Here is a 27,856-nt window from a genome sequence, read left to right as displayed (position 1 = left end):
ATGACCAACCTGGACAGCATATTAAAAAGCAAAAACATTACTTTGGTAACAAAGGTCCATCTAGTCAAGGCTATAATTTTTTCAGTAGTCATGTATGGATGTGAGAGTTGAACTATAAAGAAAGCTGAGCACCAAATAATTGATGTTCTTGAACTGTGGTGTTGGAGAAGACTCTTGAGAGTCCCTTGGACTGCAAGGAGATCCAACCAGTCCATCCTAAGGGAGATCAGTCCTGGCTGTTCATTGGAAGGACTGATGTTGAAGCTGAAACTTCAATACTTTGGCCACCTGATGCAAAGAGCTGACTCATTTGAAGAGACCCTGATGCTGAGAAAGACTGAGGGCAGGAGGAGAAGGGGACGACAGAGCATGAAATGGTTGGATGGCATCATCGACTCAATGGACATGAGTTTGGGTAGGCTCCAGGAGTTGGTGATGGACAGGGAGGCCTGGTATGCTGCAGTTCATGGGGTCGCAAAGAGTCAGACACGACTGAGTGACTAAACTGAACTGAACTGAAATGATTGATATCCACATTGTTACAGCTAAGAAAACAGGTATAGAGAAGCCAAGAATTTTGTTCAGATCCCATCAATAGGAAGTTCAGAGCCAGAATTTATACCCAGCTTGTCTCACTCCACTGAGACACCAGCAAAGATAACACAGTCACCAGTCTATCATCTGAGACTGACCTGCAGAAAGAGATCAGCTTTGTCTCTCTGTGTATGGACATGCTCAATAGTTTATTGGAAAGTTGTCAATAAATCTGGCTAAGGATCATCATAGACATAAAGTGAACACTGGCCGCTTGTTGCCCTCTCTTTTTCCTTCAGTGACATATTTAAACAGCCCCAGTGTTGTCAAAAGTTCTGTCAACAGAGACTGTAAAAATCAAAGAACAAAAACACCCACATGGAATATTATGCAGCTCTAGAAAATGAGGCTTAAAACAACATATTTTTTTAGACCTACTAGGACGCCATTGGTTCCTATTTATACTTTTAAAAATTTTATTTGACTGCTTCGAGTCTTATTTGCAGCACCTAGAATCTTCCTTGCCTCATGCAGGACCTTCATTTTGGTGTGCAGTCTCTCTAGTTTTGGCTCACAGGCTTAAATGCTCTGTGGCACATGGGATCTTAGTTCCCTGACCAGGGATGGAACCCATGTCCCCTGCATTGCAAGGTGGATTCTTAACCACTATGCCATCAGGGAAGTCCCCATATATCTTTATTTAGAAAGACAAAACACTGCCAAAAGAAAATTCAGGATGTAAAATTGGATATTGCTTTAATTTCTACTATATTTTTAAAAGGAAAGAAAAACAAATAGCTGCACATAAGAAAATACACCAAAATCATAACGTTTGATAAATTATGTGTGATCGGTTTTTCTTTTTTTTTTAAACCTGTTTCCCAAAGATTTTGGTTTTATATAGAAATAACAACAACAATAACAACAAAAATCTAGAAGGAAACCGAGTGAAATAAAGGACTTGTCCAAGGTCCTCTGCTGAGGGTACATGTTAGCTGCAGAATAAGGAATAGGATTTGGCCAGAAACACAAGCTGGAAGCTGTGCTCTCCCTGTGTGCCTGCAACACCAGCATCTCTCTCTCACAAGACCCAGGCATGTCATCTCCACATCACTTTGTACCCACAATGAATGCAGCCATCTTTTGTAAAATCAAAAAGACCAAAGTAAAATTCTGTGAAAAGTACTTGGTACAATTTATAGTCGACATCTCTCCTTTTGTGGTACACTGTCTTGACAGCATTTCTTTAAAATTCAGATTGTGGAGATAAAAAGAGAGAAAAGATATGGGAGGAGAGCCTAATCATGAAAAAACATGCGTGTCAAAATTTGATTGAAACCCATGGCTTCTGTCAAACTTTTATCTAATGAATAGATGCTAGGGTGGAGTTGCAGGATGCGGAGGGGTGGGCGGGTGGTATTTCCTTTCTTTTCTTTAAATTCACAATCCTTAGAAATACACAGAGCATACACTCTGTCTAGTATAACTTCTTTGAAAATGCTTCTTGACTATTTTTCTAAGGATGTAATTTAAAAAAATTTTTTTAAGTTTCTCATAGTTACTCATTATTTAATGTTCTGGCTTTATTTTCCAGCTCCTCTTCCTATTTTCTGCTGCTTTCCTCACTATGGATTTTTCCTTTGATATTATGCAGCATGTAACCTGACTACCGGAGCCAGGTTATTTCAATTACTCCCCAAGGTTTTTATTAGATATAGAAAAAGCCAGCTTTCTACAGCCTGCATACTTATGGATACACTTATTTTTCAGAACCAGTGAGAGATAAAGAGGAAAAAGGGAAGAAAGAGTTGAATGAAATATGAAAGCATTTCTTAAAAATTGCATAGTGAGAATCAAAGAAACAGCTCCTGTTTTCCTTTTGATGTTTACATACAAGATCTTAAAAATTTCTATAGATACCTCTACCATGAACCACTGTCAGCAATTATACGGCATTTTTAAATGTAAACTGTTGAAGTCATCTTAATTTGGGTATCCATTCTCTGGCATTGGGGGTTAGGCACACCAAGATTCCTGCTAAGCCTTCTTTACAATCATCAAAGGGGAGCGGTTGCAGCACCCCTTACAGCTCCCAAAACAGCATGGGAGTCGGGTGGGGGTCAGTGTAGGGTCAAAACACCGTAGAGTGGTCTGGGTCCTCACAGAACAGCACCTTACTTCTCAGAGATGTAAAGTAAAGCCCAGAGAACAGAGAGCAGAGGTCTTCCCCTCCTTGCTGCTTCATAGAATCTTTTTCCTTTGTGTAAAAAATAGCAGACTGATTTTTTGAATTTAGGCGCTGGAACTGGTATGTGACTTGGACAAATTATTAAATTTCTCTGGTCTGCTTCTGCATCTATAAAATGGGGATCACGGTGCGATGAGCACAATTGCCCAAGGTGACGCCGGGATCTCATTCTTGGTTGCCTAGACAACAAGCCAGCTCCAGTGGGATTCTTTACCCCATCCTCCCTGGGGGAAAGGCTGTACCTAAATTCAGTAGGATGATGAAGTTCAGGGGACAAACCCAGCCTTGTAAGTTTGCCCTTTCCCCAGTAAAGCCAATTCCTTAAACTATGTCATGTGACATGAAGGAATTCATCACAAAACCCACATGAGGCTCCCTTTGCAAAGTGGGGAGATAGCAGTCCACACGTGAACTTCACTAGGCTGTGGTAAGGTTGAATGAGGAAATACATTGCTTCTTGATCATTCATTGTTGTTGCTAACTTCATCATCTGGCCTATTATTTACTCAGCATTTTTAAAACTCAGTCACTTTTTCAATATAACATTTTTTATGAAGTAAGTAGATTTGAAAAAACAAAAGTAAATTTAAAAGACACATGTTCATGACAGAAAGGCTTTCAGAATTCAAGGGCAAAAGGACGGGCATCTAGCATTGAGTTTCCTGGCCCACGGAAACAGTGGCAAGCAGGAAGGTAATGGAGATGGGTGAGGGGCAGCCGGCCCCACCGGAAGAATCTGGCAGAAACAAGGGAGCTTCCTCTGGGAGGAAAAAGTCGGGCTAGGGATAGGAGTGGGAAGTGATGGAAACTGATAGATAGCAGGTCTAAGACTGACAGAGAGGAGCTGGGATGAAGGGTAGAGGAGAAATCAGGGGACTACAGTGGGAGCCCTGGGGAATGGAAGGTGGATGCAGCCTGGGGAGCAGGGTTGGGGCTCCCCTAGAGAGGCTGGAGGAGACATCAGGCAAGGCAGGGTTAAGGCAAGAAAGAAAGTGCTGAGGGTGGGGCAGTGGAGGACCCCTGCACTGAGATGGGTGGGGCAAGAGATGGAAGCTGTGGCTGGAAGGGGCTGGAGAACAAGCCTTGGCTGGTTGAGCTGGAAGGTCTAGAACATGGAAGGAGCAGAAGCAGATGAGGGGTTTCACCTTCTCTCCAGTGATGATCACCCATCAGAGACTAGAGCTCTAAGCATGGATGCCAGTCAGTATTCAGTTGCAAAGGTGGACACAGCAAACATGAACCCCAAAACTACCTCCTACACCCATGCTGCATGTTCTAGTTTTTGGGACCCCATCACTGGGACTCAGGCCTGGTGCTCAGGGAGGACTGAATAAATACTAGCTTTGGGAACTTCCCTGATGGTCCAGTGGTTAAAACTCTGCACTTCCAATGCAGGGTCAAAGGTTCAATGCCTGATCAAGGAACTAAGACCCCACATGTTATACAGTGCAGCCAACAAATAAAAAGCAAAAATAAAGGGGAAAAAAAGTTCATCTAAAAATGATTGTGTGATTAAAAAAAAAATACTAGCTTTTATTCAACCCTCACTGAAGCCCTTTGTCCCTGCCTCTGTGGCTGCATCTCCTCGCTTATAGCTGAGTCATTTGCTTCAAGTCTGGCTTCCTCCTCTGACACTGAGGACATGTACCTACAACCCTGAGGTCAGACTCTGCTGCATGTAGGAGGTACCTGTCAACCCAACATGCTTTTTTTAAACTAATAACTCTCAGGGGTTACATTTAACCTTTGAAGAGAGGAAAAGCACACACACACAATAATCTTTTGCCAAACTGAATACCTCCATGGTGGGCAAAAACTCTGAGTGACAAGATTACACTCCATCTAAAATAAAGGGTAGAAGAAAAACAAATGTTAACATGGTATTCAATATCAGTATGTATTTTAAAGTAAATAAAAATTCATAAGGCATCACCTTCCAAAATAAACAAGACTCTTCTGCTTTAAGAAACAAGCAAATCCCAGCCCTAAATCTCCATGGCCACAGCCTGCCAAGGAGGGCATCTGACGGGCTTAGGGGTTGCACTGAGGATCTCTTTACAGTTTGCAAACGGGACTTTACTATCTTGAAATAGAATGTCTTTTTCTGCTGGCAACCTCCTTCATTTTATTTTTGCAAGTTTAGCAAAGCTGGTGTAAACACCTGTTTGGGGTTGTTTTGTTTTCAGAAAGTCAAAAGTGCTGAAGAGTGTGTTTTCTTGAGAGGCCCATCCACACAGTGAGAAATTGCCTCTCTCTATGCACCCATATGTTAACCCACTCAGTAGGAGAGTGGGGCACAAGGGACTGACTGCAAACATATAGATACGAAAAGTGGAGAGTGTTAACATTTGCCAAAGTGCATGTGTTTGCAGACTCATCTACCCAACCCAACCCAACCTCAAGCCCCTTCCCACGAACCAGATTCAATCTTGAACTTCTTGGCTTCTCTACCCAGCACCCAGCCCCCACACCTCCAAAAAAAAAAGAATTCATCTTGATGGTTCCCCTGTTTCAGATCAGATCAGATCAGATCAGTCGCTCAGTCGTGTCCAACTCTTTGCGACCCCATGAATCACAGCACGCCAGGCCTCCCTGTCCATTACCAACTCCCGAAGTTCACAGAGACTCACGTCCATTGAGTCAGTGATGCTATCCAGCCATCTCATCTTCTGTTGTCCCCTTCTCCTCTTGCCCCCAATCCCTCCCACCATCAGAGTCTTTTCCAATGAGTCAACTCTTCACATGAGGTGGCCAAAGTACTGGAGTTTCAGCTTTAGCATCATTCCCTCCAAAGAAATCCCAGGGCTGATCTCCTTCAGAATGGACTGGTTGGATCTCCTTGCAGTCCAAGGGACTCTCAAGAGTCTTCTCCAACACCACAGTTCAAAAGCATCAATTCTTCAGTGCTCGGCTTTCTTCACAGTCCAACTCTCACATCCATACATGACCACAGGAAAAACCATAGCCTTGACTAGACGGACCTTTGTTGGCAAAGTAATGTCTCTGCTTTTGAATATGCTATCTAGGTTGGTCATAACTTTTCTTCCAAGGAGTAAGCGTCTTTTAATTTCATGGCTGCAGTCACCATCTGCAGTGATTTTGGAGCCCAGAAAAATAAAGTCTGACACTGTTTCCGCTGTTTCCCCATCTATTTCCCATGAAGTGATGGGACCGGATGCCATGATCTTCGTTTTCTGAATGTTGAGCTTTAAGCCAACTTTTTCACTCTCCACTTTCACTTTAATCAAGAGGCTTTTGAGTTCCTCTTCACTTTCTGCCATAAGGGTGGTGTCATCTGCATATCTGAGATTATTGATATTTCTCCCAGCAATCTTGATTCCAGCTTGTGTTTCTTCCAGTCCAGCGTTTCTCATGATGTACTCTGCATATAAGTTAAATAAACAGGGAGACAATATGCAGCCTTGACGTACTCCTTTTCCTATTTGGAACCAGTCTGTTTAGTTAAACCATATGTAGAATGGGAGAGAATCTGACAGACCTGGAGAAACTAAAACAGGGGGGCAAAATTCAGGGCTGCATGCGGAATTCACATTCAGACCATCTACAGGAGAATGTCTTAGGGAGGCTGAATGGGTGTAGTGGGGAAGAGAAGAGAAAGCTGGGTAGCGATGGGGTGAGGATGCAATTCTAAGGTAGACTCCTCTCCAAGGAGGAGGGCTTGGAGCAGAATCAGAGTGAAAGGGAGTGGGGAGAAGTAACTTGTCCATGGTCTATTAGCTTGTTAGAGCTGAAAACTGCTTGTATCCTACTGGGCACACCAGCATGTCTGTCCAGGCCCCCACCAGGCCATACTGTCCTGCTTTTGAATTCTAGACTCTAAAGCCACCATCTTACTTGCTGGGACACCAATACCTGCCTTGGAGGCCAGGTGAATGTCAGAATTAGATACCTTGACCCAGCATTCTGTGTCAGCTTTCTTTGTCAAAAGTGGTCCTCTCAGAAAGGGATAGAGACAAGAAAAAAGTAAAAGAAGGATTAAGAGAAAAACGACAAATGAAGTATTAATTCAGGCTTAGCTGAATTCAATTATATATACAAGGGCTTATTATTTACATACCCTCCCAGCCCCTCCCCCAAATCTCTGTATTGGAAGAAAAAAGGTTTTGTACTTTAACTGAGCAACTGCTACTGTAGTCTACTGCTACTGTAGTATTTAGTTATAATCTGAATTAAATCATGAAGAAACATAAGACAAACCCCAAATGAAGGATATTGTATAAAATAATTGGCCAGCACCCTTCAAGCGTGTCAAGGTTGTGAAAGACAAAGAAAGACTGAGGAATCAGCCCAGATTAAAGCAGGTGAAACAGACATTAAAAAAAAAAAAAAAAAGACAAACATGAGAGTAAATACAACATGTAATCCTGAATTGGATGCTGGCCCTGGTCATCAGTGGGGCAATTAGTGAAATTTGAATGAGGTCTGTAGAGCAGACAATAGTATTGAACCAATGTGAATTTCCTGATTTCCATCACTGCACTATGGTTATGAAATATGCTCACATTTCACATTTAGGGAATCTGGATGAAAGGGTATGTGCAAATCCTTTGTTCTATTTTTGCAACTTCTTGTTTAGTATTCTAACTTATGGAAATTATTTCAACTTTTTAGAAATCATTTCAAAGTGAAATTTTTTTTTTCAAAGTGAAATTTTTAAGACAATATTTTAAAGCCACAGAGTATTGGAAGAAGCAAAGAAGTCACCTTTGCCAAACAGAAATAGGCCCTCAGTAAATATTTGATGAACCCATCCACTGGGTGGAATATTTGGTCTCAACCCAAGATGTTGAGAGGAAATAACAGAAATTATTTATAACAAAACAACTAGGATATTTCTGTTTGGGAGCTATGATCTAGTGTGATCACAACAACAAACAAAGATTTTAATACCAATTTTTGAGATGCTTGATCTAAAAGGCAAATGCACACAGATATACTATAGGAGGACTGCAGGCATCAAAACTTGTTATTTCTCTCAAAGACCAAAAATGCTTCCAAGATACAGCACTTAACTATAATAGAAATTTTTGAAAGAGTGATTTCAAAAGTTTCTATTTTAGTGTTACATATGTCATATAGAGGGATACATTTCCCTCCTTTTATTAGGGGACATCATTCCAATTTTTAATACTTTCTGGAATTTCAAAGAATCATTGAAGAATGGAGATATTGTGATTCCATTGGGACTATTTCTTAGGATTTATCTACACAGCCCTTTCTGGCTTCTGCTTGTCCCATGCAACACATCATAGCAGGGCAGCGTAACTGATAACAATTATAATACGAAGAGTGATGAGCGTATGCTTGAGATTCTTCTGTTAGGTCAGGATTTTCATGCTGTACTTCTTGAATCAGCACATCTGCAGAGGACAGATTCAGAAGCATATCTTACACTTTTATATGTAACTGTCCATGGCAAGGAGTCTCTTTTCAATCAATCCCTTTGGTTTAGGGCTCAAGATAAAGGCCATCATAGGGAAAGTTCACTGCTACTTGTGTTGATAGTTGAAATGAACTTGCTGGATTTTTTTGTCAGTTTCAAAGTATCTTGGGCTGTGCCTTTTACCACTGGTCTTCTCTTCTCTTTTACTTCCCTTCCTCTCACGCTCCATTGGATTTTGCCCCACCACTCTCTCTGTTTCCTCTCCAATGTTGCAATAGGTGCTAGAAACAGAAAGGTGAACAAGACAAAGTGCCCATCTTTAAGGAGACCATAAGTAACCAGAAAAGAGAGACAAGATGGAAACAATTATGGTTCTTAGAAAATGACACTAAAAGAGAGGGAGGTTGAGGTCTTCTGAAGGTGGGAGCCACTTAGCTCTGCCTGGAGGAGAGGAAATCTTCAGAGAAGATACATTTGAGCAGAGAGCCTTGCAGAAAAAAAAATAGAAATCCAAAAACCATGGGGAGATGGTGACTCAGTGCATACATGCTCCAAGGGCAAAGTATCTTTGGGGAAAAAGGAGAGAGAAGTTTAGCATAGCTGAAGGATACTTGTGAAGCTATGTCAAGTTTTGAGACTAGCAGGTAGATTAGAGCCACTCTGGGGAGGTTATTATATTCTTCTAAAAATACGTGTTTTGGGGAATCATTTATCTAGTTTGTCACAGAAATTCAGAACCACACTTGTGAATTTGAAAGCATTTTCAGTAGTAGAAACACCATCAGAAACTGTCACAACAAACAATTATTAAGTACCTACTATTTTGAGTTGGAGGTCAATGTATTAGCTTGAATATTTCTGCTTATTACAAGCAACACTTTTAGAGAAAAGAAAGAATTTAAATTTCTCATGGCTGACTTTTTTAAACTAAATTATACGAATTGTGCTCTTCAAAATGCTTCCTAAATTTATAAGCAAAACCTGCATTATTTAAAATTTAATTAAAGTTAAATGACATTATTAAATTTATTTTAGGTCACTGTATGACACCACATTTTTCATGAACTATTTATACTCTTTATAACGCATTCAGGTTTCTGGTTCCAGGTATAATGGAGTAAGCACACTCTACCCTGTCTGTCCCAAGAAATGCAGCCATAAAACCTAGACAGAATCTATGGGAAAGATGTTGGAGGACTCTGGGAAAGTAAACAGGAGAAGAAAACCAGAATCAGGAGTACAGCCAAACCAGCAGTGGTGTTGGCATTCTGTTGTCCTCTGATGTTTTCCAAACTAGACCCAATACTTCCCAAAATCCAGAAATGAAGAGTGGCACAAACTGATGGAGTTAGAAGAAGCCCTCTAGCTTTCACTCTAGAAGTGGGAAGGGAGTTTCTTCTCAGTGTCAGGGCAGCAGTGAGGAGGTGCCTAGAATTCTTGGTGTGGGGGTGTTAGTCACTCAGTTGTGTCCAACTCGACCCCATGGACTGTAGCCCGACAGGATCCTCTATCCATGGAATTCTCCAGACAAGAATACTGGAGTGGGTTGCCATTCGCTTCTCCAGAGGATCTTCCCAACCCAGGGATCAAACCCACATCTCCTGCACGGCAGGCAGATTCTTTACCATCTGAGCCACCACTAGGGACATCTCTAATGACAAGAGCTGTGCTCCCAGAAGGGTAAGGTAAATCCCCCATCGCTCATTTTCTCACTCTGTCCTCTTATTATGAGATCCTATAATGAGTTAATCTGTGAGAAGTGTACATGAGAGTAGGGGAGTGGAAACTGGGGCTTTAGGACGATGGAGGGGAGCCCAAGGAACCAGAAAGGACCAAGGAGCTTCTAGAGTGTGAGGAACTTGGGAAAGCAACCTCATAAAGTAGTGTATGAACTCCTGAGCTTAATCTTGAGCTGAACATGCACAGATCTGATCCTTAATTGCATACCAAAGACTCAGAACTCAACTTCGACATAGACTTCTGTCTAGGTCCCTCTCAGTGGCACAGACCTGAGACTAATCAGAATAACACTACAGAGGCTTTGAGAGGGGAATGGACATTGAAATCATAACCTCCCAGAAGGCTGGGTAAAACTTGCCTCCTGAACCTGAGTGGATTGCCTAATAAGACAAAAGTACAAGGCTCAGAGTCTTTTAAAACCCAAGATGCCAAGGATAAAATCCAAAATTACTCAGCACATAAGGAACCAGAAAAATCTCAACTTGCAGGGGAAAAGAAAACTAACAGATGTCAATGCCAAAATGTTGGAACTATCTGACAAAAAAACTGTATAGCGGAGGTTGTAAAATGCACCTTACAGTCCTTTTTTACAAGTTCTCATATGAGAACTAGATCTTTTGCTTTTATTTATTTTAATTGGAAGCTAATTACTTTAGAATAATGTGATGGTTTTGGCCACACATTGACATAAATCAGCCAGGGGTGTACATGTGTCCCCCGTCCCGAACCCCTCCCCCCCCCCCCACTTCCCTCCCCATCCCATCCCTCTGGGTTGCCCCAGTGTACCGGCTTGACTTTGAGTGCCCTGTTTCATGTATCAAACTTGGACTGGTCTTCTATTTCACATATGGTAATATACATGTTTCAGTGCTACTTTCTCAAATCATTCCATCCTGGCCTTTTCCCACAAAATCCAAAAGTATCTGGCCAGGCACAGAATTTAAAAATTACAGGTTATTTAGAAGACTGTTATTTAGAGACCGTTGAATGTCCAGAATATGAAGCACTTGCTGCTATAGTCAACACTGATCCATCAGTGAAACTGTAAGCTGAAATTTACTCATGAAAGGAAAACCAACACTGACATTATGGGAAATGTTCTTTACTTGCAATGTACAGTGCCTTATTTTAAAAAGATGATAACTGTGGCTTTGTAGTAGAGCCTGAAGTCAGGTAGGTTGATTCCTCCAGTTCCATTTTTCTTTCTCAAGATCGCTTTGGCTATTCGAGGTTTTTTGTATTTCCATACAAATTGTGAAATTATTTGTTCTAGCTCTGTGAAGAATACTGTTGGTAGCTTGATAGGGATTGTATTGAATCTATAAATTGCTTTGGGTAGTATACTCATTTTCACTATATTGATTCTTCCAATCCATGAACATGGTATATTTCTCCATCTATTAGTGTCCTCTTTGATTTCTTTCACCAGTGTTTTATAGTTTTCTATATATAGGTCTTTAGTTTCCTTAGGTAGATATATTCCTAAGTATTTTATTCTTTTTGTTGCAATGGTGAATGGAATTGTTTCCTTAATTTCTCTTTCTGTTTTCTCATTATTAGTGTATAGGAATGCAAGGGATTTCTGTGTGTTGATTTTATATCCTGCAACTTTACTATAATCATTGATTAGTTCTAGTAATTTTCTGGTGAAATCTTTAGGGTTTTCTATGTAGAGGATCATGTCATCTGCAAATAGTGAGAGTTTTACTTCTTCTTTTCCAATTTGGATTCCTTTTATTTCTTTTTCTGCTCTGATTGCTGTGGCCAAAACTTCCAAAACTATGTTGAATAGTAATGGTGAAAGTGGGCACCCTTGTCCTGTTCCTGACTTTAGAGGAAATGCTTTCAATTTTTCACCATTGAGGATAATGTTTGCTGTGGGTTTGTCATATATAGCTTTTATTATGTTGAGGTATGTTCCTTCTATTCCTGCTTTCTGGAGAGTTCTTATCATAAATGGATGTTGAATTTTGTCAAAGGCTTTCTCTGCATCTATTGAGATAATCATATGGTTTTTGTTTTTCAATTTGTTAATGTGGTGTATTACATTGATTGATTTGCGGATATTGAAGAATCCTTGCATCCCTGGGATAAAGCCCACTTGGTCATGGTGTATGATCTTTTTAATGTGTTGTTGGATTCTGATTGCTAGAATTTTGTTTAGGATTTTTGCATCTATGTTCATCAGTGATATTGGCCTGTAGTTTTCTTTTTTTGTGGGATCTTTGTCAGGTTTTGGTATTAGGGTGATGGTGGCCTCATAGAATGAGTTTGGAAGTTTACCTTCCTCTGCAATTTTCTGGAAGAGTTTGAGCAGGATAGGTGTTAGCTCTTCTCTAAATTTTTGGTAGAATTCAGCTGTGAAGCCGTCTGGACCTGGGCTTTTGTTTGCTGGAAGATTTTTGATTACAGTTTCAATTTCCGTGCTTGTGATGGGTCTGTTAAGGTTTTCTATTTCTTCCTGGTCGAGTTTTGGAAAGTTGTACTTTTCTAAGAATTTGTCCATTTCTTCCTCGTTGTCCATTTTATTGGCATATAATTGTTGATAATAGTCTCTTATGATCCTTTGTATTTCTGTGTTGTCTGTTGTGATCTCTCCATTTTCGTTTCTAATTTTATTGATTTTTTATTTATTATTTATTTATTTATTATTTATTTATTATTGAACAAAATAGAAAGCCCAGAGATAAATCCACGCACATATGGACACCTTATCTTTGACAAAGGAGGCAAGAATATACAATGGATTAAAGACAATCTCTTTAACAAGTGGTGCTGGGAAATCTGGTCAACCACTTGTAAAAGAATGAAACTAGAACACTTTCTAACACCATATACAAAAATAAACTCAAAATGGATTAAAGATCTCAACGTAAGACCAGAAACTATAAAACTCCTAGAGAAGAACATAGGCAAAACACTCTCTGACATACATCACAGCAGGATCCTATATGACCCACCTCCCAGAATATTGGAAATAAAAGCAAAAATAAACAAATGGGACCTAATTAAACTTAAAAGCTTCTGCACATCAAAGGAAACTATTAGCAAGGTGAAAAGACAGCCTTCAGAATGGGAGAAAATAATAGCAAATGAAGCAACGGACAAACAACTAATCTCAAAAATATACAAGCAACTCCTACAGCTCAACTCCAGAAAAATAAATGACCCAATCAAAAAATGGGCCAAAGATCTAAACAGACATTTCTCCAAAGAAGACATACAGATGGCTAACAAACACATGAAAAGATGCTCAACATCACTCATTATCAGAGAAATGCAAATCAAAACCACTATGAGGTACCATTTCACACCAGTCAGAATGGCTGCGATCCAAAAGTCTACAAATAATAAATGCTGGAGAGGGTGTGGAGAAAAGGGAACCCTCTTACACTGTTGGTGGGAATGCAAACTAGTACAGCCACTATGGAGAACAGTGTGGAGATTCCTTAAAAAACTGGAAATAGAACTGCCTTATGATCCAGCAATCCCACTGCTGGGCATACACACTGAGGAAACCAGAAGGGAAAGAGACACGTGTACCCCAATGTCCATCGCAGCACTGTTTATAATAGCCAGGACATGGAAGCAACCTAGATGTCCATCAGCAGATGAATGGATAAGAAAGCTGTGGTACATATACACAATGGAGTATTACTCAGCCATTAAAAAGAATACATTTGAATCAGTTCTAATGAGGTGGATGAAACTGGAGCCTATTATACAGAGTGAAGTAAGCCAGAAGGAAAAACACCAATACAGTATACTAACGCATATATATGGAATTTAGAAAGATGGTAATGATAACCCTGTATACGAGACAGCAAAAGAGACACTGATGTATAGAACAGTCTTATGGACTAAAAAAATAAAAAATAAAAAATAATTAAAAAAATTTAAAAAAATAAAATAAAATTGCATTAAAAATACCTAGGAATAAACTTTTTTTTTTTTTTTGGAATAAACTTAAACAAGGAGGTAAAAGACCTATGTTTTGAAAACTATTAAACATTGATAAAAGAAACTGAAGATGACTCAAAGAAATGGAAAGATATCCATTAGTTCTTGGATTTGAAGAATTAATATTTGTTAAAATGACCATACTGCCCAAAGGAAAAAAAAAAAAAAGATGAGCCAAAATTCAGACTTGTGGCCAGTAAGGACACTGTTCTTTCCTTTCTTGATGACAGGTAGATTCTCCATTGGACTACCTTGACAAATAAATTAAATGTCCCTATTTCATAGTCAGAGCTTTTCCATTTCTCTGATCTATCACTGTAGAGACCAGGTAGGGACCTCTTAAGGGCATCTCCAGTTCTTTGAATGCTGCTCTTGTTTTGCCACATTCCACAGGCTAGGAGCTATCTTTCTCTTTTACTCACATCTTTCAGCTCCAACTGCTTTACTAAGTATTTTCTGTAATAGTAGTAGCAGTAGCAGCAACAAAATCAGCAGCCTGGAGGAAGTCTACATACAGGAGAAGAGAGAAAATAGAGCTTGGGAGGGAGAGAGATATCAAATGATGATTTGACTGGTGGAAGAGTAGCAGGACTACAGGAAAGGGGGGCTCAGAAGAGAAAGTAACATGGGAATTATGTAAACTCATTACATAATCCCATAAAACTGAGATTTCCAAAAGAAAATGGAAATCATGGAAGTGTAACAACTTTGGAGCAAAGAAAATTCTTTGCTCCTATTACAAACACCCACCAGAAAAAAATAAACATTTGGGTAAAGAAGCATGCATACTTCCTCTCTCCTTGGGTGGATGTTTGTGATTGCTGCTTTTAAACCCACCTCAAGCCTTTGCCATTGGCCTGCCATCATTGTCTTGGCAGCAGAGAGATCAGGGGATGTGGGCCCAGGCACGGGCTCTCCATATGGCATGCCATGACAGGTTTTCATTTCCATTTTCCTCAAGCTCTGTGGGTACTCTGCACCTCAGTTCCCACTTGTACTCTGGATAATGAGGGAAATTATTGACAATCCCTGACCTGTCCCTTTATTTTTTTTTTCCCACTCATGGCTTGAGTTTTCATTTCTCATTAAGAAAAAAATCAAAGAGTGAGAATTAAACACCTCTTGATTTATTATCTTACTGAAAATGGGAAGTTGAGAGTCCTGGAGCTGGCACTGAATGAAGGGCCCAGCTGATAAGATGAGTCAGCCACTGTAGGCTCCCAGTGGCTGTCCTTCTTATCTTCCCTCTTGAGAGCAAAAGGGAACAACCTCACGCCCAGAAGTACTTCGAGTCTATGTTTAGGACTCAGTGTTGTAAAACCTGGCACCTTCTCTGAGCAGAGATAATAGGCTCAAATCACATTGAGTTTTCTGGTTTGGATCTGCACTCAACCTTACTCTAGTGCTCAGTCGTGTGTCTGCCCCCATAGATGGTAATCCTCAGGTATAAAGGCTGTGTCCAACTCACCTGTTAATTCCCTACTATGTGTCAGGCATATGGCAGGTTCTCAACAAATGAATGGAGAGGGTGAACGAATGCTTACATGCTAAGGTGAACTGACGGCTCTTAATTTGCATGTCTGTGTGCACATTTAGTACTACCCTGAACTGAGAGTCTCTCAGTGGTGTCCAACTCTTTGCAACCCTATGGACTATAAAGTCCACGGAATTCTCCAGGCCAGAATACTGGAGTGGGTAGCCTTTCCCTTCTCCAGGGGATCTTCCTAAACCCAGAGATAGAACCCAGGTCTCCCACATTGCAGGTAGATTCTTTACCAGCTGAGCTATCAGGAAAGCCCCACCACAAAAAGGAAACAAAGAGTGTATGACGATTCCTAAAATAAATTAAATGTAGCATTGCCATATGGTCCAATGATTTCAATAACCTAAATAAACCTAAACAGGTACTTGCACACCGATGTTCATAGGCAGCGTATTCATAATAACCAAATGGTAGAAGCAACTCGAATGCCCATTGACAGATGAATGGATAAACAAAATGTGGTATGTGCAAAAATGGAAAATTATTCAGTCTTTAAGTAAGGAAATTCTAACACAGGCTACAAATGGAGGTCCTTTGCGAACATTATGCTAAGTGAAATAAGTCCAACACAAAAAGATGAGTAAGGTATGATTCCACCTATCTGAGGTACCCAGAATAGTTCAATATATACCAACAGAAGATAGAATGGTGTTATCAGAGACTGCTTCTATTTGGTATGACGGGAAAATTCTAGAAATGGATAGTGATGGTCGTTGCATAACAATGTAAATGTATTTAATGTCACTGAATTGCACACTCAAAAAGGATTAAAATGGTTATGTTTATGTGTTGTATATTTTACCACAATGAGAGGGGAAATAAAGCAATATTCATTTATTATGCATAATTCCTGAATCAGTCAAGAGAACATCAATGCTGCACATATAGCTTGTATCTAGTTGTATGTGGAAAAGGAGGCCTACCCTGCATGGTCACACAATTTTGAGGGGACATGGGCTAGTTAGTTCCTAATAGCTGTGCACTGCCCTTTTGCCCATTTGTTTCCACAAGAAACCCACTGGCTTTCCCCCCAAGCTTCCAAGGCTAGAAGTTACAGGAAAATCTCCCTTGCCACTTAAATTGTACCACACACCTGAGGATTACTCGCTAATCACTGCAGACTATCTTCCAATGGACAAAGAAACAGAACTTATTTGAAACAGTGAACTCAGTCTAGAGAAGCCGTGTCACACAGGGAACCAGAGCTCAGTCTTACAGAAGGGACAGACTTTGAAGTGCAACTCTCCAAATGATTAGTTATGTGGCGTTGGGAAAGTCACTTTAAGTGAGCCTCAGTTTCCTCCTCTATAAAATGGAGACCTACTATGCCTAGGGCTTCCAAGCTGGCACAGTGGTAAAGAATTTGCCTGCCAGTGCAAGAGATGCAAGAGACAAGCGCACACGCCCATGTGAGCACACGCGCGTGCGTGCGCGCGCACACACACACACGATGCTACCTCGTACTGTGGTGCTAAGGCCTAAATGAATTAATAAGTGTTTAGCAGAGTGTTGACAATAAAAAGGACATTCAATGAATACAATTTTCATAAAAGAGATTCATTATTGATGGTATCAAGAATAGGGGAATGAAGTCATATGTGTCACTGCTGCTGCAGCTAAGTCACTTCAGTCGTGTCCGACTCTGTGTGATCCCCATAGACGGCAGCCCACCAGGCTCCCCCGTCCCTGGGATTCTCCAGGCAAGAACATGGAATGGGTTGCCATTTCCTTCTCCAATGCATGAAAGTGAAAAGTGAAAGTGAAGTCACTCAGTCGTGTCCAACTCTTCGCAACTCCATGGACTGCAGCCTACCAGGCTTCTCCATGGGATTTTCCAGGCAAGAGTACTGGAGTGGGGTGCCATTGCCTTCTCCGATATGTGTCACTATGGGAGCTTAAATAAATCAGCTCTACAATCTGACTCTTGCACAGGCCAGCCAGTCAGGAGGAGCCTCAGGAGTGAGCAGGAACACCAGCAGGCTATTAAATGGGGATTTCCAGGGAGATGTGCAGTTCTTGAACAATCCTTTTTACTGTCCCTCTCATTCCCTAACTCATTCCTTAATCTGTGGATAGTTTCTGTCTCTGCTGATAGATTTATACTTTTTTCTCACATCTATTAGAAAGTGTACCCATTCGCGCTCAGTAAATGTCTTTAAATCTATGAATCCAAAAATGTTAGGATTATGTTAATATAATGCCAAGTAAACAGAAGGCCCATTAAGAAAGTTGTAGGATGAAGTCATTCTCATCAGTATGATGGTTTGGATGACCTTTGACCATACAATAATGGTTCTTCCATGATTTCCGTCCATCAGTCTAATTCTCATACTAATAGTGCTGACTTGGATTTATTAACTTTAATTATTTTCTCAATTTTAACTATTCAGGTGCATCCTCCCAAAACCTGGAGAGATTTATAGAAAGGTAAGTGGAAAAGGGAGGGATATAAGAAGTTGTTTTTAGGTTGGGTTTCTATTCTGAAAAATTAAAAAAAAAAAAAAAAAACTCTCTGTTATTATCCAGTAGCCACTTATACTGAACATCCATAACTTGTTAGTCACTCTCCAAACACTGGGAAGTTTTCACTTCTTGGGCCAGTGACCACAGGATATGGTTAATTTACATGTATACTTTCAAAAGGGTCATAAAAATGTATACAAAGTGAGTAAAACTTAGGTCTGGCCCAAGTATCTGAAAAAGACAAAAAAAGACTGCTTCTTATTCCTGCTTTATGAATGAGAAAACAAGTTTTTGCTCATATTTGACTTAAAATTCATTAGCAAGGCCTGGGGTGTCCAGAATAGGAACCTTGAGAAATCCTTGATTTTTCAAAGTTGACTATGTCCACAGCTGTCATAATGTCCTACACATCTGGACATAAGTACCTCAGGAAACTGATCTGGATTTACTGATGACAAATATTGTGAAAGATGGTAGCGTGTCCCCCTACTGGAGACTTCAACCTACTCTAAATGTAGGTATGTATTTATGTGGTCTTTTCCTAATGGAGAAGTGAGTTAAAGATTATAGAGAAGAGGGGAAGTGGGAATGGAGACACTAGAATGAAAGAAAAATAGCAAAAAGTTACCCAGAGGATGGCCATTTAAAGATTCTTTCTCATATTGGTTGGTTCCAAAGCTAGGTTTCCAAGTGTTCGATATTCAACTTCCATCTATGGTTTCTCAGTTTATCTAGGAACCAGCTGTTGGATTATCCAGCCATTGTCATATATGCCATGATTGGAAATGATGTCTGCAGTGGGTGAGTTACTAAAAAATGTTTGGAAGGTTCTTTGAGTTTCCCCTCATCTCCACTCCATTATAGTAGCCTGCTTCCCTATCTTAACAAGTTCTGGACACATGTCGACTCAATAGAATCAACCTGTAAAGCTGAAAGACCCTCTGAAAAATATCTGATCCCATTAATTCTTTGCTCTGCTTCACAACAAATGGGTGTGTCATGATCAACTCTGAATTACATCACAAGAAATATGCTGCTGCTAGCCAAAAATCCAAGACTGAGAAGCGTGACTTTTGAAATAAAATAAAGCAAAATCACAGCTATCCCATAAGAACAGCTTCTTCACTCATCTTCTGATTTACTTACTCGTATGGTTGAGATAGCACAGACTTAGAGCTTTGCAAAGAAACCTACACATGATTCACAGCCAATCCTATCTGTGCCCATGGCCCATAGTAAGAAAGTGGTTTTGCTAAACTGCTAATATCAGTAGTGATTTCAAAATGTTGAATGCCTTCGTTCCCCCACAACATTTTGGAAGGCTTCTCAAAGTCTGTGCATACCCCTAAGAATATGCCACGCATGTGAATGCCATCTGTCCTGTGATCATGGCCAAAAAGAAAAAAAAAAGGTGAGATCATATCTAAAACAACTCCCCAGTAGCCACCCACCCATCATTTTGGAAAACAGAAAAGCAAAGCCAAGAGAGGGGGCATGACTTGTCCAATTAGTGACGGATGGCAGAGCTGGACTCCAACCCAAGGGGTACTAAAAGCAGGCCACCCTGCTCACTGCCCACCTTCTGCTTTTCTGTACTTCACTCACCAAGAGCTTTTTAAGCTTGTGCTAAAAACATGGTTGAATATTATGAAATTGTGTTTGCCCTCATGGAAACCTCCATGAGAGCCTCAGAACTCTTATGATGAAGGAGGTGGAGGCCTAATCAGTGAAGTGAGTTCAGGGCAGGAGATTCCATTCTGCAACCCAGAGATACTCATGTGCCCTGCCTTGGCAGCCCCTAGGCTGGTTTACCACTCTCCCCAGAATCCCAAGTCTGCCAAGGCTACATTCTGGGGACTCAAGTTAGCTCTGTGATGAGCCACCTGGTAGTCTCCAGTAAATAGCAAACACCCCCAAAACCTTCCATGAGCCAAGAGCCACACCACTCTCTGTATCATCTCATCCCCACAGCAGCTCTAAGAGGCAAGGGCTATTGCTCCATTTTACAAATGAGGAAACAGTTTCAGCAAGGGTATTAAGAAACTTACTTCCATAGTTAGTGAGAAGCAAAGATGAGAGCCCAGCAAGGTTCTCTGGCTAAATTCTGTGTTCTTTCTACAATCCATACTTGTCTCATTTGCTTTCTTTTATGCACGTGCTTTTAAAAGTATGTATTGACCACTTACGATGTGCCAAGCTCTGTGCCTGGCTCTAGGATACACTGGCAAAGAGGCCACCATCCCTGACCTCAAAGAGCTTATGAAAGGTAAAGCAATGAGCTTCAGCCCCCAGTCCCATCAAAGAACAGAAAAAAACCTATGGTCAGATCAGCCAGTGCCCCTCCACTCTCTGGATCCTATCCCCCGGGAGGGGATAGAGAACAAGCCAGTTATACTGAGTAAAAAACACCTGCAGAAAGACTTCTAGTGCAAAAGCCCCAAATCCCTGAAACTGCATGTTTTCAGCAGAAGCTGCACATGCAGAGGTCCCTCCAGCCTGGCCCTGCTCTTCCTTTTCCAAGGAGCTAAAGGGCAGGTAGACATCAGCCAGAGACCTGCGCCAGCCTTCTTCCCCCCGGGGGGTCTGGGCAAATAAACAGTAAGCATTTGGGTGAAAGAATAGAGTTGGCTGTGTGGGGTGTCCCCACGGTGCCCATTTTGCAACGTCCTGTGGAGGGGTTAGAAAAATAAAGACAGATGGCAACTATACCTCCCATCTGCCAGAACATCAAGGTGGAGGAGATTACCCCAAATGAGCAAAGTGATTTCATAAAAAGCTCAAGCCAGCAACACATTGCATAATAAGTTCGTCCTGAAAAACCTTTTAGGATATTTGCTTGACTTTTTTCTTTTCTTTTTTTTTTTAATGATGATGATAGTTCTCTGCTTCTTTCTCTATTCTTTAAACTCTTGTAGGTAATAAGTACTTGTTAAATGAATGAAGGTCAGGATTGGAAAATAGCTTTTAGCATCAGGAATTCAAGAAAAAAAAGTAAAATAGACAAATTTAGCTTTGTCATTGTAATTCTACTTGATTTGGCTTAAACTCACCCAGCTTACTTGGGCTTTTGCTATCATTGCTTTCAAAAACTGCAGAATATGAGTGATACAGAAAAAATTCCTGGAAATAGGGCAAGTATGAGTGAACCACAGCAGCAGAGGCTTGGGTAGCAATAGGAGTGCTGAGAAATGAGAGTGGCCTCAAGAGCCTCAGTTCATAAAGGGTGACCACAAACCTTCCCCAATATCCCAACACGACATCCCTGAAAAGAATATCATAATTACTGGAAATGTGATAAATATATATAGAGAGAGAGAGAGAGATAGATATACATATACATATATATAAGCACATAATACTAGCCACAGAAATGGATCTAATTCCATTTTTTAGAGTGGACCTAGAAATTATAAACTAAATATCTTTTACCTAATGGAGAGAGCCAAGGCCACCTACAGAGGTCATCTGTGTCGCCAGCTGCAAAGCATTTTTCTGCAGTGCCGTTGTTTCAGATGTCATCCAGGACAGCTGGTCAGCACTGCATTAAGAGGAAGCAGCCAAGGTGCTGATAGATAACAGACTCCAAGGAGTTCAGCTGCCAGAAAACAATCCATTCCATCCAATCAAGGGTAGAAAACCAATAGAGAAGGGAAGGGACAGAACTCCTGCTCAGAGGCATTTTCTCTCCCAGCCTCCTCAGTGGCAGTGTGGGTGGCCAAGGAGTTTCTCAACCAGCCAGGATGTTCCAGACCACATACTCTTTTAAGGGCCCCAGGACCTCTATGCATCAGGTAATGCGGGCCCAGTGAGTCCCCACCCCATTCCCCGTCTATGTCAAGAGGCCTTTTCAAAGAGTTGGGGTGGGAAGTCAATAATGTGGTTACAACTGGCGGGCCTGGAGAAAACGGCTGCCTCAATTTTCCAGGCAAGAATACTGGAGCAGGTTGCCACTCCCTACTGCAGGTATCTTCCTGACCCAGGGACTGAAACTGTGTCTCTGGCATCCCCTGTATTGGCACGTAGATTCTTCATCACTAGCACCACCTGGGAAGCCCTCTCTTACCTGGATGTTTCAAAAGCACAAAACTAGCTGTGGGTGAAATCTGAACACTCAACCACAACAAGTCTCTGGGCTCTTGCTCTGATTCTGGGCAATGTTTTCTGCAGAGTCTGTTTGCCTTCTTCCTCGAGAAGGGGCACACCTGCCACCAACCAGGTGCAATCTGGCTGAAACACCTGCCAGGCTAATGAAATGATGTTGGCTGGCCCTGCATCCAAGTCATGAGGCTTATTTTGCATGATCGGGCACAATTCATTAGGATGAGGACAGAGTCTGAGCCACCCCAAAGGCAAGGCTCATCGTCTGTTCCAAGCCCAGCCCTGTGGTCCTGACATGTGACAGCATGTGCTGGGCACCATTTTGTCTTTCGTTATTTTCTTGGCATGAGCGTCATGTCTCTCAATCTGGTTTTCATACTTCTCCCCTAAGCTCTGTCCCCGCAACCCCTCACCTCTCCACGAGTGACTCGTGTGAGCTCACCAGTGGGTGAAGAAGGATGCAAACACCACGGTGGCAGGCAAACCCAGGATGGCAAAGTGGATCTGACATGGGCTCCAGAGCATCCTGGGGAAGTTTAAAGTTTCATCTCAGCCCAGTCAGCCTTTGACAACAGGTGGCGCTAGTGGTAAAGAATCCGCCTGCTGATGTAGGAGACCTGAGATGCTAGTTTGATTCCTGGGTTGGGAAGATCCCCTGGAGGAGAGCATGGCAACCCACTCCAGTATTCTTGCCTAGAGAATCCCATGGACAGAGGAGTCTGGTGGGCTACAGGCCATAGGGTCGCAAAGAGTGGGACACGGCTAAAGTGACTTAGCATGCCCACAAGGCCTGGGAGGTGTTTCCCAAACCACTGGAACTCTTTGATCACTAAAATGCTAGTACTCAGCTCAGTTCAGTCGCTCAGTCATGTCCGACTCTTCGCAACCCCATGAATTGCAACACGCCAGGCCTCCCTGTCCATCTCCAACTCCCGGAGTTCACTCAGACTCACATCCATCGAGTCAGTGATGCCATCCAGCCATCTCATCCTCTGTTGTCCCCTTCTCCTCCTGCCTCCAATCCCTCCCAGCATCAGAGTCTTTTCCAATGAGTAAACGAGTACACAGATAAAAGTGGCATTGATAATTTTTCAGATACAGAGTCACAGGGACCTTGTATGGCATCCAGAAGAAGTGACCCACCATCTGCCACTCAGACCCTTCTGAACTTGCCCGAGCTTGCTATGCTCATGACAGGGTATACCTAGCAATGCACACATGTAAATTATCTAGGTGTACGTGATGTAGCAAAGATGACTGGAGACTGTTCCAGCAGAAGCATCATGGCTTCTATTCTGATTTCAAGCCATTTTGGTTAAGCTTGCTTATTTTGTGAGGTGCCCTTTCGTAAATGCAAATTAGCTGAGATTCTTTGTTTATCATCAGGGTTGTGTCTCTAACCAAAAAAGAATCATTAAAGAGGGAGTTTGGGAGACTTTCCTCCCTCTTAACTCATCTCGCTTTTAGGTGGTTGGAGAGGCTTACTCAGCGTAACTGCTCTGTGCCATACTGCTGTTGTATCAGCAGAAAAAACAAAACCTGAGATGCCAAGGCAAAAGTTAACAGGTGTGCATGCTAGCTTTACCACTGACAGAAGACAGGACACAGACCCCAACTTGCTTTGTTTAACCCCTGCTGTTGCACTCCAAACACACAGTGAAGGTAAACCCTGGTTACTCTGGGTGGATTCTCCTGGTCTGAACAAGCCCACGGGGCAGCCCGAATCCCCTCCACACACTGGGGTCCTTCTAGTGCTGTTGGACATCTGCAAATCAAGCCTTACCAGTCTTTTACCCCTAGTAGGTAGGCAACCTATTCTCAAATTCTTCTGAGTACTTTTTTTTGGTAGGTTACAGAGCCTTTTTGCTCATAAAACCATATAATTTTTCCCAAAGTAATAAAAACCATAAATATAGAATTTTATTCTACATGCTGGAGTTTTGTAAAATGGGCATCTTTTTCCCTTTCCTCCTATCTCTATCACAAAGTCCAAGGAACTCATTACCTAGTGTAGAAGCATATACACCGACTGCAACAAACGCCCCAAACATCAGGCCTACTCCACCTTTTCCTCTGGATGGGGACATGACGCTTGTCACAACTGGCCCATGTGACCCTCACACGCATGCTCAGTCTGTCACCCTCGGGATAGCAACAATGCGAAAGGTCTATTTGGCCAAGTGAAATAAATAGAGCGGAAATGGCATAAGATGACAATGTTTTCTGCCCCTCCCATTAAAACTCAGTTTTCTTTCTTATTTTAGAAAGAATAAAATGATACAAGGACCCCTTTCATTTGGATTGTTTCTCTGATCACAAAATAACATCTGTTGTAAGAAGTTCAAATAATACAGGATTTAGGAAGGGAGAGTTATGCCAGAGTCACTCCCTACCAGCCCGCACAAGCCTGCTCTGAGCTAACCAATAGAGACAGCTTCCTGTATTTGCATCCAGATTTTTTTCTATTCAAATTCTAACTTACAGGCTGATTAATATTCATTGAAATGAAATATTATTATGCTTAGTGCTCTGCAATTTGTTCTTTTTGATCAACAATACTTTTCATCAGTCTTTCCCATGTTAATACATTTAGATTATTCTTTTAAAAAATTTTGTTTTATTGAGATGAAATTCACATATTGTAAAATTAACCATTTTAAAGTGAATGATTCAGTAGCATTGAGTACATTCAGAATGTGCCATATGCAACAATCACCTTTATCTAGATACTTCATTCCTTTGAATGGCTGCATGGGTGTACTATAATTTAGGTAGCCAGGCTTTTTAGTTATTCCAATTTTATTCTATTCCAAGAAATGCTGCAATATTTGTATGTACATTTTTGCACATTTGTGCAAACATTATTAAAGGACAATTTCCCAAAAGAGAAATGTCAATCAAGGTTAATAGTTAAGCCAACTTCAAATTTTGATACATTTTGAAAAATTCCTTCCAAAATGACAACACCGATATCCATTTAGGAGCAGGTCCCTTAAAAGTGACAATAATGAATACCCCCGGGACTTCTTTCTATTCCCTCTTCCCATGTCTCGTATGTCTGGTCCAACCTGTGAGTCAGGAACTTACTTTTTCTGGCTTAGAATCTGCATTTAACGCCCAAGGGTGGCAGTGAGAAAATACTTCAACCTGGGTAACTTCAAACAAAGGAAACATTCTCTCACAGCGCTGGAGGCTAAAAGTCCAAAATCAAGGTGTGGGAAGGGCCAGGTTCCTTTTGAAGTGTCTATGGAAAATCCTTCTTTGTCTTTTCATCCTTCTGGTGGCTCCCTGCAATCCTCAACATTCCTTGGCTTGTGGCAGCCTCACTCCAGTCTCCACTTCCAGCATCACATGGCTTTCTTCCCTACACGTGCGTCTCTCCTCTTCTTAAAAAGACCCTAACGATTGTATTTAAGGCTCATCCCAATCCAGTATGATCTCATATCAACTGATTATATCTGCAGAGACCCTGTTTTCAAATAAGGTCACAGTCTGAGGGATGCTATTCAATCCATAGACAGGATCATTAGGTAAATCTGAAATTTTAAGAACTTAGAGAACATGATTCCATTTAGATTAACAACAGGCAGTTTAAAGCCTAAAGAGTAGATGAAAATCAGAAAATTCTATTTTCTCTCCCAGGTTAATGCAGGTTAGTATCTTAAGTCAAATTTGATGTGTACTTAGGGCTTGTACAAAAATCAGTTGTGCAAAAATAATAGTAGGCTTAGATATTAAATCCAAAAAATGTTCTAGAATCCCTATTTGTACCTTGCCTTTTAAACATAACAAGAAAAAAAGATAGAAACAAAGAAAAGAAGGGAGATTTATATGAAATTTTCAATGATTTATTTCTAGTATTTTTTACATTTCTTATCTTTGTTCTTTGCTCTTTTCCAAGACAAATGAAAATAAATCAACCAGCTTAAATTAAAAAATGTCTCATTGAAGCTAAAGATTTGCTGCTTTTATTTTTTGTTGTTGTTGTTTATTTATTTATTTATTTATTTTTAATTTTATTTATTTATTTTTTTTACTTTACAATATTATATTGGTTTTGCCATACATCAACATGCATCCACCACGGGTGTACACATGTTCCCCATCCTGAACCCCCCTCCAACCTCCCTCCCCATACCATCCCTCTGGGTCATCCCAGTGCACCAGCCCCAAGCTTCCTGTGTCCTGCATCCAACCTGGACTGACAATTTGTTTCTTATATGATATTATACATGTTTTAATGCCATTCTCCCAAATCATCCCCCCCCTCCCTCTCCCACAGAGTCCAAAAGACTGTTCTATACATCTGTGTCTCTTTTGCTGTCTCGCATACAGGGTTGTCATTACCATCTTTCTAAATTCCATATATATGTGTTAGTATACTGTATTGGTGTTTTTCTTTCTGGCTTACTTCACTCTGTGGAGCCTATTATACAGATTTGCTACTTTTAATTCACTTATGATTTACATGTTTGTCTTAAATTCTTTGATTTTAGGACCATGCTCTTATAATACTTTCAATACTTTCATTTTCTGTTTTCACTAACTTTTATGGAACAAAAAGATAAAAATAAAATTTTAAATTTTAAATATCCTCTATAGAGCACAAGCACTACCACATAGAGAAAGGCAGTGATGAAAATTTGAATTGTCTGCTGACAGATATTGTTGCAGGGGTACAGTCTGGAATAGCAGTCTATCAGGAAATTCATGAAAGTTCACATTTAGTGCAGAAAGGAAGGATGTAGTATGGACACATAACGTCACTTCATTTTGCAGTGAAAGTCTGTTTCCCTGACTATGATATATATGAAAAATTTCAAAGGCCAAGTTGCAGATCTCAAAGCGCCAAACAAATAATAAGCAGTACCAGACTTCTTTGATTCCATTAACTGTGTGCAATAGTCAGGATCAGTGACATTATACTGCAGGAACAAACAGCCCCTAAAATCTTAATAGCATAACACAATAAATATTTACTCACTCACACTACATTGTCCATCAAGGATCACCATGGAGCCCTGTTCCGGTACTCATTGGTGGAGCAGCTGCCTTCTAGAACATTGTTCAGGCCCATGGCAAAGAGAAAGGGTATCCTAGATACCCAAAAGAGACACAGATGTATGTTGGCTCTCATACAACCAAACATGACAAATGCCATTGCTGCTCACAACTCGTAGGCCAGACCTGTCAGTGGCCCTCCTAATCACAAGAGAGTCCTAAAGTCAGAAATATTTTGCAAATAAATAATCAGTGTGTGTGTGAGAGAGAGTGTGTGTGTGTCATGGGCAGGGAAGTGTATTTGCATGCATTTATCCTTATAACCTACTAAGATGTTTTCTGTTTCTTTTGCCAACAGGAATATTGATCCTCTCCCAGAAATGACCACTCCTGAGAAATTGTACTCCAAGGTCATGCAGACTCTGCAGTATCTAGATTCCCACCTGCCAAATGACAGTCATGTTATTTTATATGGCTTACCAGATGGAAGATTTCTCTGGGATCATTTGCATGACAGATATCATCCTCTTGGTATCAGAGATTCTTTTACTCTTTAACAATGTCAGTGTATTCATAATTCAAATATATGTAGCTCAACTATATAAGAATACACCTTAAATGTCACCAGAACCAATCAAGGAGAGAGTACCCAGGTATAGGATCTAAAGGTCAGTATCCAAAGGTGGCCAGAACCATATCAAAGTCAGACAGGGCAGACACAGTTAGTAAAGAATTTGGACAAATTGAAAGGTACGAGTTTAAATAAGGAAACTCCTTCGCTGAAGGTGAGATACAGAACACAGAACAAGCCAACGAAGTCCAAACAAGAGACAGAAAGGGGACAAGTAAGTCCAAGGGAAGGATT

General features: G+C 40.9%; 1 protein-coding gene across 1 annotated transcript in view; it reads left to right on the top strand.

The window, feature by feature from the left end:
* The window catches only part of AOAH (acyloxyacyl hydrolase), a 188,208-nt gene that overhangs the window by 130,368 nt on the left and 29,984 nt on the right, over window positions 1-27,856 (top strand). Inside the window, exons 15-17 of the mRNA XM_027539535.1 lie at window positions 17,820-17,856; window positions 18,619-18,693; window positions 27,350-27,522. Coding sequence (XP_027395336.1) covers window positions 17,820-17,856; window positions 18,619-18,693; window positions 27,350-27,522 — 285 coding nt within the window. The remainder of the gene's footprint in view (window positions 1-17,819; window positions 17,857-18,618; window positions 18,694-27,349; window positions 27,523-27,856) is intronic.

Source organism: Bos indicus x Bos taurus, chromosome 4 (genome assembly GCF_003369695.1).
Source record: "Bos indicus x Bos taurus breed Angus x Brahman F1 hybrid chromosome 4, Bos_hybrid_MaternalHap_v2.0, whole genome shotgun sequence".
NCBI classification, from domain to species: Eukaryota; Metazoa; Chordata; class Mammalia; order Artiodactyla; family Bovidae; genus Bos; species Bos indicus x Bos taurus.
This window is presented reverse-complemented; position numbering and strand designations above follow the sequence as displayed.